Raw genomic sequence first — 10,000 nt, 5'->3', positions numbered from 1 at the left:
TGGATACGCGGGGCACCTGAACAGAGATAACACATTTATGGACTCGGTTGCCATGGTTTCCACTGAAATATCGTTATGCTGATGGGATTCATTACTGCACCGCGGCACTCTGGGATATGGGAGCAGAGGGGATTCTGGGCTCGGAGGTAGAGAGCACAGTGATCCTCGCCGAGAGCAGGAGGAAGACGATTGGTCCGTGTGTGTGTTTGTTCTATCATGTTTAATGTCTGACTGAGGGGACTCATTTAGGTTTATGTTTGATCATACATCATCTGGGTTCTCTTAGAGAACCGTGATTCTTTACTCTAAACCTACCCGTGGAAATATACTTTTTATGACCCATCTCTCTTAAAGGTTCTACTTTCACTGCCTCTAAGTGTCACTCTAGAGCACCATTTTTTCTTTCAGAGAGTTCTACCAAGAAGTCAACATAAAGGGTTATACCTAGAGCCATCTTTGAAAGGTTCCACCCATAATTTCCTATGAGAGGTTCTATAAAGAACCTTTCCATGGTGTAATGGTTCCACCTAGGATCCTTCTTGAGGGAGGTTCTTGAGGGTTTCCACCTTATAAGGGTGCTCACAAGAACCCACACAGACCACAGACACACCTGGGGATTCTCTTCAACCTCTTTATATCCCATGGGTTTATCTAGAACCTATCTGGCAGTTCTCCTGAGAACCTGTTTATATCCCAAGTGTTATCTGGAACCCACTTGGGGGGTTGTGGTAAGAACCATTTTACATCCCTTTACATCCCCAGGGTTTTATCTAGAATTCACCCAGTGGGTTCTTCCGAGAACCCTTTTGTATTCCAAGTGTTATATCAAGAACCCATCTGGCAGTTCTACTGAGAACCTTTTTATATTCCAATGGTTTTATCTAGACCTCACCTGGGGTATCCTATCAGGAAACCCCTTATATCCCAATGGTTGTATCTGGAACCCTCTTGGGGGGGTTCTATCATGAACCATTTTATATCCCAAGTATTTTATCTTGACCTTATGTGGAAGGTGTTTTCTCTAGAAACCAGGGGATTCTACCAAGCAAGAACCTTTTTAGATTTCAAACACTTTTTCTAGAACCCACCTGGGGGGTTCTATCGAGAAGCCTTCATATCCCAACGGTTTTATCTGGAGTTCACCTGGAAGTTCTACTGAGAACCCTGTCGAGACCCCTTTTATGACCCAAGGGTTTTATCTAGAACCCACGGGGGTTGGAAATTAATTATTAAGGCAGTCGGTGAAGTGCCATCCTGTGGAGAAGGGTTCTTGTTGGACCCCCCAGATGGGTTATAGGTAAAACACTTGGGATATAAAAGGATTCTCAGTAGAACTGCCAGACAGGTTCCAGATAAAACATAAGTGAGAAAGCATTTCATTGGACGAAACGTTAGCCACACCTCCCTGATGTGTCTTGATTTCACTTCCTGTCTTTGTCCTTTTTGAGGACCGTCAACAGCTAAAAGCAGCGGTCCATGAATTAAAACTAAATCCTTGAATCAACAATAAATCTGTTTTTACAGAAAATGAAGGACAGGTTCTTCTTTGTGTCGTCAGACGGGAAGAAAGACGCTGAACTCATCGCCAAGAACATGTGAGACTCCTTTACTTCCTGTTTCCTCAGTTGTTCTCTTCCAGCTTCAGCTTCTTTCACACCTCCTCTTTCTCTTTTTCCTTTTCTTTTTCATCTTCCTTAACCCCTCCTCTTCTTCTACTGTTTTCTTCCTCCTTGTCCTCCTCGTGTTTTCCTCCTCTTCCTCTTGTCCTCCCACTTGCCCTCCCTTTCACGTTGCTTTTTCTCCTCTTTTCTTCATCTTCTTTCTCCTCTTATTCTTCACTTTCTCATCTTCATCCTCCCCCTTTTCTTCCTCCTCCCACATCCCCTGCCAATGCTCTTTGTTCACCTCATTTTCATTTTCCTCCTCTTTCTCACCCCATTTTATTTCTAGTCTTCTTCTTATTCCTCCTCCTCCTCCTCCTCGTCCTCCTCCTCCTCCTCCTCCTCCTCCTCATTTTCTTCCCTCTTTTTCCCTCTTCTTGGTGTTCTTCTTACCCCCCCCATATTCTTCCATCTGAATCTTTCTGTTGTTCCTACTTTTTCTTCTTCCTCTCCTTCTTCTTCTTCTTCTTCTTCTTCTTCTTCTTCTTCTTCTCTGTCCTTTCTTCCTCCCCTTTGCTGTGCTTCTTTGCCTCAGCCCTGACACACACACACACACACACATACACACACACATATACACACACACACACACACACACACACACACACACACACACACACACACACACACACACACACATATACACACACACACACACACACACACACACACACACACACTCTCTCTCTCTCTCTCTCTCTCTCTCTCTCTCTTCCTCTCTCTCTCTCTCTCTCTCTCTCTTCAGTGAGTAGCTGCTATAATTAGAGCAGTGAGCTGTTATCAAGTGGTTCCCAACTTTAGGGTTGCGGTGCTCCAAAGGGTCACCAGATCAATCTGAGGGGTCGTCAGAAAAGTTGCGATGCACACATCTCTCTTCAGTTTCTGGACTTTTCACTAATCTTTGGTTTTCTTATAAAATGTAATAATAAGATGGTCACTTAGTTACTTTCTGGTCCTGAGAATGCAGTGATGTGATTGGACAGTTCCAGGTGATTGACAGGTGTGTGTGTGTGTGTGTGTGGCGGTCTGCAGGCAGGCAAAGGTTCACCTGCAGACACTGAGGGAGAAGTCAGAGGTGGAGAAGATGACGCCCAGAGAGAGAATGAGGCTCCGCAAACTGCAGGCTGCTGACGAGAAGGCCAAGAGACTCAGGTAACACACACAGACACACACAGACACACTCACACACCTACACACACACACACACACGCAGGCACGCACGCATATACACACACACCTGCACCGTGAGGACGTGTCTGCACCGTGAGGACGTGTCTGCACAGTGAGGACATTTTGGTCCTCTGTACTTCACAGTCCTGTTTTAACCTTCTGAACCCTGAACAATTTTCCAGGCGTTTTTTGTTCCTGTCAAATTATTATTATAGAGGAGGGAGAATTATTCTGAGCCAAATGAAAAATGTTTCAGATTCATACAGACAGAAAAATCAGCACATTAAAATAAAACACTAATGACTCATGTTGTTCGTCTGGGAGACTGTGCCTGTAGCTCCTATTTGTATGCAAATGCTCTCACACCTGACACACAGCCTTGTTTTTGCTGTCATCAGTCCTGCAGGATCCTGACAACTGTTCTCCTGAGTTTATAATAATGTGATGAGTAATAAAGACCAGTAAATATACTGATGGGATTTTTATGTGCAGCTCATTCTCATAATAATAAAACTAGTCCCTCTTTTCTTTTAAAGAAATTCTGCCACTGCTGTCCACACTTATTCTGAACCTTAGACTCACTTTTTATCATCTGGACATCATTGCTAGTTTTTCCTCAAACGTTCTTTTAGCCTATATTCTAATTATGTGATTAAATTAAGGTTGTTGGATATCATTTTTATTTGTTGCTATAATCTCAATAGTTCATTCATGGCTCTGATTATGTGGTTTGTAATGTTAGCAACACGTATTTTTCTCTCGTAGCTGGAAACCACTGTTGTAACAGAGATGAGTTCTACGAGGGTGCAAAATCACGCACTACAGCCACGCTTTAATATTTTGCACCATCAGCTGATGTTCCAAGAATATGAATATATCACCGATCTATGGTGTCTGCAGCTGTCTGATGTATGTCAGTTTGGAAGGACATTCATTTATTTTTATTCACTGATTTCTTTTAGCAAAATAATAAAGGTTGCTGTAAATGTGCTATAATCAGCCGAAGAGCTAGTTTTCATCTGTAGTCCCTGGCCAGATGTTAAGTTGGCAACCTAAAATAAATTTAACAATTAAGAAACAAGTTGTGAAAACAAGACATGCTAATTACAGCAAAAGGAGAACACAGCAGAGCAAATAACAGTTCAAAAAGACAAGAAGCAAACAACACAACAATAACAACACAAGCAAGGTCAACAACAACAAAGAAATGCACGCAAGGACAGACATGAGAAAGAAAAAAACTTTGCAAAATCAGACACTGAGCAAACATCCACACAGAGCGTGTGATTCCAGGTGCACCTTTTGGTTCATGTTTGTGCAGCAGCGCAGCGTGCAAACGGACGGATGGAGGTGAATATAGATCAGCAGGTGTTGGGAGCCATCCGTATTTTACCCACCCGGATCCAAAGCTAACGTGACGTGGTGGGTGGTGTGGAGTCTGACTGCAGCTCTGTTTTATGTCTCCACAGGAAACTGGCTGAGGAGAAATACGAGGAGATCCACACCCGCAGGAGGGAACTGAGGAGCCGCCATTTTGAAAAAGTCAGTCTGGATGTTCTGAACGTAAGAATCCACTGAATTTAAGCACATTTATATTGGATTCACCCTGCAGACCACAGGCTGCTTCTCTTCATGGATTTATGCTTAATTAATCCTCTTACAACTTAATTAACTGACGGCCTCCTAAACAGCAGAAACCCTCTTTGAATGTTTCCATGTTTGAGTCTCTGTGAGTCAGCCGATGTTTGAAGGGAGATGAGCTCCACCGGGTTTCACTTAAAACACTCAATTAGCTCTTTTCCTCCAAACAACAGGAGAGCAGAGAGGACAAGGCCTGTCACAGTCTGCCAATCAGCATCCAGGACCACCGCTCAGCAGGAGGGTCGCAGCCAATCCAGAGCCAGGATGACAATAAGAAGTTTGAGTCAGAGTCAGGAGGTGAGAAAAAAAAATCACCCTCACATGGAAACTGTCATCACATCGTCACGTTCACTGATGCTCTTAATTACACACTTCTGGTCCAAAAAAGAGAAAACCAGTGGGACATTTTGCCTAAACCTCATATCTAAAGGACAGAAGAGGCTGAGACATCGAACCTTCGTCATCTCGTTCATTTTGTTAAGTTAAAGTTAAGGTAACGGTCACAGTTAAGTTATGCATTCGCTCACATCAGCCACAGACATTTTATGAAATCGGCTTTTGTTCACTTCTCTAAGGAATCACAGACCCCGTTATCACCGTAAACTGCACTGTAAAAGCACTGTGAGAATGGAAAGTTTGGCAGGCGTAGCAACAGTAACTAAGGAGGGCGGAGCTTAGTGAAGGGTCAGTTTAGGTACCTGTATTGGATAAAACCCAAATGATACCCAACCCTACTCGAGATGAGGTTTAAATAGAAACAGTCAGAACAAATGTCCTTCAGAGGACAACTTTTTATTTTCATACTCCGAGGACATTTCAGAGCCTGAACTTTTTGTCACTTTTACTGCAGTAAACAAGTTGAATCAGTTCTTGTATTTTGTGTTTCTACTTCTATTTGAGTAGAGAATGTGTGGATCTCTGGTTTAATTTCTCCTTTAAAAGTTGAGGCGTCACTGTGCTACATCACCGGCTCCTGACCATCACATGACAAGTTTGATTGATTTCTGTAACTTGTAACTAAACTCAGGTGCATCATTTCTCTCCGTTAGTTTGACACAGACTGTGATGATGACAGCTGCTTGTGATGAAGTTTGGGTGAAAATGTTGAAAGAAATCCCTCCTGATCCTGAAGCTCAGATCAGCTCCTCGCAGCCGCTCGCTGGACACTTAATTACAGTTCAAACAGATTTAATAAACTCTGATAACTTCTGATTGGTCTTTGTAGTAATATTTCCTTCCATGTTCTCTGTCACTGAGGTTCCTCGAATAAACCAAGCAGCCAGCAAGTCAAAACTAATGAAATTTACAGCTGGGGTGAAGCAGAAAAGCTCTCCGGAGATTTTTCCGCGTTCGAGCAACTTAATCGTGTGTTTATCTATAAAATCCCTCCAGAGCTGCTGGGTATTAAAAAGGCCATAAGCCATAAATCCCATTAAAATTAGTGTCAGTTCTGACAGATGGTTCGGATGAGAAAGAACTTTGATTTCTTTTGGTTTTTATCATTCTTTAATCCGTCGTCCCGCCTGGTGGTGGAAATAAGTTTATATTTGGATACATAATTCAGGGAATCTCTTGTGTTTCTATTATTTTGTCCACCCCATTTCTATCATTAAAAGTAGTAGTCCAGTAGTATTTTAAAAAAAGCCTGCTGATGTATTTTATTTGATATTTGTCCAGTAAAATTCACTTTACTTTACTTTATTTACCCCGCATCATACAAAAAGTTTTTACTTTTTTATGTTAAAACAACATAAAACAGAAAAATGTGCAAATAAAACAAAAAAACATCAATCATGCACCATTCTATATGATTGTTGCTTGATACACATCCATTCTCATTTTTCTTTTCATCTTATATTTTCTATATATTGCATTTTTATATTTATATATTGCTGCTATATATCATAGATAAGACACATGCTCCTTTCTTATTGTATATATTTATAATTGTTCTATTATTTATTTCATATATATTTTATGTTTTTTATCTTATTTTCTGTTCTTATAATTCTCTGTTTACACTGTTAAAACAAAAAAGTTAAGAAATCTTAAAGGCAGTGGACTGCAATAGATTTTTGAGTTTTGAGCCCAACTCAAAAGTTTTAACAAATATTGATTTTTAATGGAGATGATCATTTTTTTCTTCTTCTGATAAACTTAAAGCTTGAAATTCTAAAAACTCAAAATTCATTGAATTGAAAGTAAATGTTAAAAATTTTAATATTTTCAATTAAACAATTATTTTTTTCAGGTAGTTAAAGGACAAATCAGGTTTGTAGCTCACTGTCACCACATTTTACAATTTTTGATTTTTCCTTTTTAGTGTCTAAAACTCAAATATTCAAAGTTTATCTAAAGAAGAAAAGTAAATTATCTCTAGTTTGAGTTTGGCTCAAAAATCTACTGCAGTGTTTTGCCTTTAAATTTGAACTTATCTCAACTTTTTTTTTTACAGTATACACACACATATTATAGTACAGCTTAAAGTAATCTAAGTACATTTTCCTAAATTACTTAAATACTTTTACTTACTTACTTACAATTTTCAAAGCAGGACTTTTATTTGTAACTGAGTATTTTTACAGTGTGATTTTCTGTTGTAAAGGATGTGAATACTGCGAAGTTAAATTAATAATATTTCACGTTTCACTGGGAGGAACCTTGGAGACTCCTGGAGTTCCCCGGAGAACTTCAGAATCCCTGGATAACATTTTAGGAGCCAGTGATCTGAGATCTGACGGCTGATTAAGAAATTAATCTTTTGAAGTTTTGTTGAGTCCAAGTGAGACGATAAATCTGTGTGAAACTCTCAGCTGGAGCTCAGAAGAGAGCCAGACGCTCCCGCAGGGAATTCAGAAAACAAACCAAAAACTCTTTATGTACAAAATCTGAATCTGTTATTGGACTGAGAACAGCGACGCGCTTGATTTTAACCTCGGGGGACTTTAACACAGAAAATATATCTTCACATCAGGAAAACAAAGCCAGAGTTAATGTGCAGTGTCTGAAACAAGGTCGGCCTTTTCTCTTTCCTCCAGCAGTCGACAAATCTGTTTTTCATCTTGTTTTCATTCGGTCGTCATGTTTCCCCTCAGAGTTTTGATGCAATCGGCTCTCAGCGTGACTCGAACAGGCGAGTTCATGTTTGACATGCAGCTGCAGGTTCGACCTGCTAGACACTGACCGAGTGAACTCTGGATGAATTTAAAGTCCAGACGGAAATGTTGATGAGCTCTTTAGCTCATTAATGAATATATAGACGTCTGATTGCATCAAAGTGCTCGAGGACACATGATGAAACCTGAGAGGAGAGTTTCTCTCCTCCTCCTCCTCCTGCTGCAGCTCCAAGACAAAAGCTGGAATGAAAAATAAAAAATCTGTTTGGGGAGAAATTAAAATTTAAATTCATCATGCAAGATGTGGTTTTCAGCAGCTTTAATTTCATGTTTTCTCACACATGAAACACACGTTTGTGATTCTATCCTTGTGAGGACCCTCGCTGACGAACCTGAACCGTAAATCGTCCCTCTGAAGGGGAGACGACACGATGAAGTGTCCTCACCCTCTAAAAAACGAAAGTGTCTTCACTTTACAGGAGCTCCATCTAAGAACTGGCCATCTGTGGAATTCATGGGTGGCAGCATAACAGCAGAGTTACTGCTAACAGCTGCTAACAGTAGCTGCTGTTAGCTGTACAGTTTTACATGCTGTTCAGAAAATGTCCAAATTTTCCTAAAACATTGTCCATTTACAACAAATCTTCATCCATCTGTCCAAGAGTGTCCTCATTGTCTTAAATGTCACAAACAAAGTCACAAGTATCCTTATTGTCCAACAATGTCTTTACATAACTTTGAAAGATGCCTTCACTCCCTTAATATGTCTTCACTTAACAAACCTTTCATCGTTTTAACAAAAATGTCCTCACTTACCAGAAAAATGTGCTCACTGTCCATTAATGTCCTAAATTTAATAAATGTTCTCATTTTCCAAAACTATTTACTTTCCTAAAAATGTCCTCCCTGAACGACCTCATCTCTCTAAATGTCCTCAGTTTCCATAAAAATGTTCCTGAAAATGTCCCGACTGCTCCAAAATATTCCCACTTTCAAAAATTGTCCTCACTTTTAATTTGTCTTCCATATGAGACACAATTTTGACTTTGAAACTTCAAATCCACCTGCTGGTAATTTCCTTAGAAAGCTTGTTTGATATGTATCATGATGTCCTTTGAAGACAGACAATCTTCAGTTAGTTTAATGTGGAGTTTTACTTTGGAACCCGCCTTTCATCACAGGAGACGACACCTTTTTCAAACACTCAGCATCTTATTTCAGATCTCTGCCTTCAAACTCTCTCCAGCTTTCTGCTCCACAAAACATCTTTTCATCCTCCAGAAGATCATTAAAGGGTCAGAGACACGATCCACAACAGACAGGCGGACAGATGAGACACAAACAGGCCGTCCTCAGCAGTTCCACAGAATATTTTCAGCTTCAACAGAAACAGACACAACACCTGAGCCTCATTTATCTGTTTGATCTTCAGTGTGACTGGAGAAGAAAAACACGTTTAAAAAACTTTATGTGGAAAATATCTGATTTCTGAACAAAGTCTTCACTTGACTTCAGTGATTTTGCTGCTGGTTGTGTCGGTTCTGCATCCTGTGGAGAACTTTGTATCAGATTTATGAACATCGGGCCTAATGCAAAAACATTTTCATGTTCTTATCTTAAAATTCTCTGACGTTTTTTTCCGACAAAGTGCTTGGAATATAAAAATGTTCCCCCGGTTCGGTGCCTCAGGTCTCTTTCTTCAGTCTTCATTCACTTTTTCTTATTTGGCTGAATTCCTGTCACGTCTGCTCCCAGAGCCCCGCCTGCTGTCTGATTCCAGCCGTGTGATTGGCTGACCAGGGAGGAAGAGACTCTGTCGGACCTCAGAGCGCCGCATGAATTAAACATCCTCCATCTTTAAAACTCTCAGAGCTCGTTAGCAGGAATAATTATCCTGACAAATAAAATCCATCAGGACTGAACGCTCAGGGAGGCAGTTTTATTCATTTTCTTTGATTTTGCACAGTTTCCTTTTCCTTTCATGACATATTTTAACTTCTGTCGGCCCATGACTTCATTACAGCTCTCAGTTTGTTTGTAAAAGTCAGAATGAAAAATGAACTGGAGCAGAACTCAGACTCTGTTCAGACTGCAGGTCAATCAGGTTTCTCAAATCAGATCTTTAACACAGACTGTCCACACCGTTATTTTCAAGTGATCAGGTCAGATTTGTGTGTCCAGACCAACAACATATATTAGAAATGGATCACAGCTACCCAACAGTGAAGCCAAGAACATCTGGATCGCCCTCTGGTGGCTGGTTGCAGTACACATCATAAACCCTGCCGCCTCCATGATAGCAGATCAGACTTGAGCCAAACAAAAAAAACATCAAAGTAGAAGTCAAATAAATGTTTCCTAAAAATGGTTTCTTTCATTTTAGGTAGTTCTTATCACACTGTTCATTTTTCT

General features: G+C 40.3%; 1 protein-coding gene across 1 annotated transcript in view; it reads left to right on the top strand.

Annotated features, from left to right (window-relative positions):
- The window catches only part of nek11 (NIMA-related kinase 11), a 57,748-nt gene that overhangs the window by 24,948 nt on the left and 22,800 nt on the right, over positions 1-10,000 (top strand). The window contains exons 9-12 of the mRNA XM_084725764.1: positions 1,525-1,595; positions 2,694-2,813; positions 4,301-4,394; positions 4,646-4,769. Of these exons, the coding sequence (XP_084581890.1) occupies positions 1,525-1,595; positions 2,694-2,813; positions 4,301-4,394; positions 4,646-4,769 (409 nt within the window). The remainder of the gene's footprint in view (positions 1-1,524; positions 1,596-2,693; positions 2,814-4,300; positions 4,395-4,645; positions 4,770-10,000) is intronic.

The sequence above is a fragment of the Lutjanus erythropterus genome, chromosome 9, assembly GCF_056507025.1.
Source record: "Lutjanus erythropterus isolate fLutEry1 chromosome 9, fLutEry1.hap2, whole genome shotgun sequence".
Taxonomy (NCBI): Eukaryota; Metazoa; Chordata; class Actinopteri; order Lutjaniformes; family Lutjanidae; genus Lutjanus; species Lutjanus erythropterus.
The sequence above is the reverse complement of the archived record's forward strand: the minus strand, read 5'-3'. Positions and strand labels throughout refer to the sequence as shown.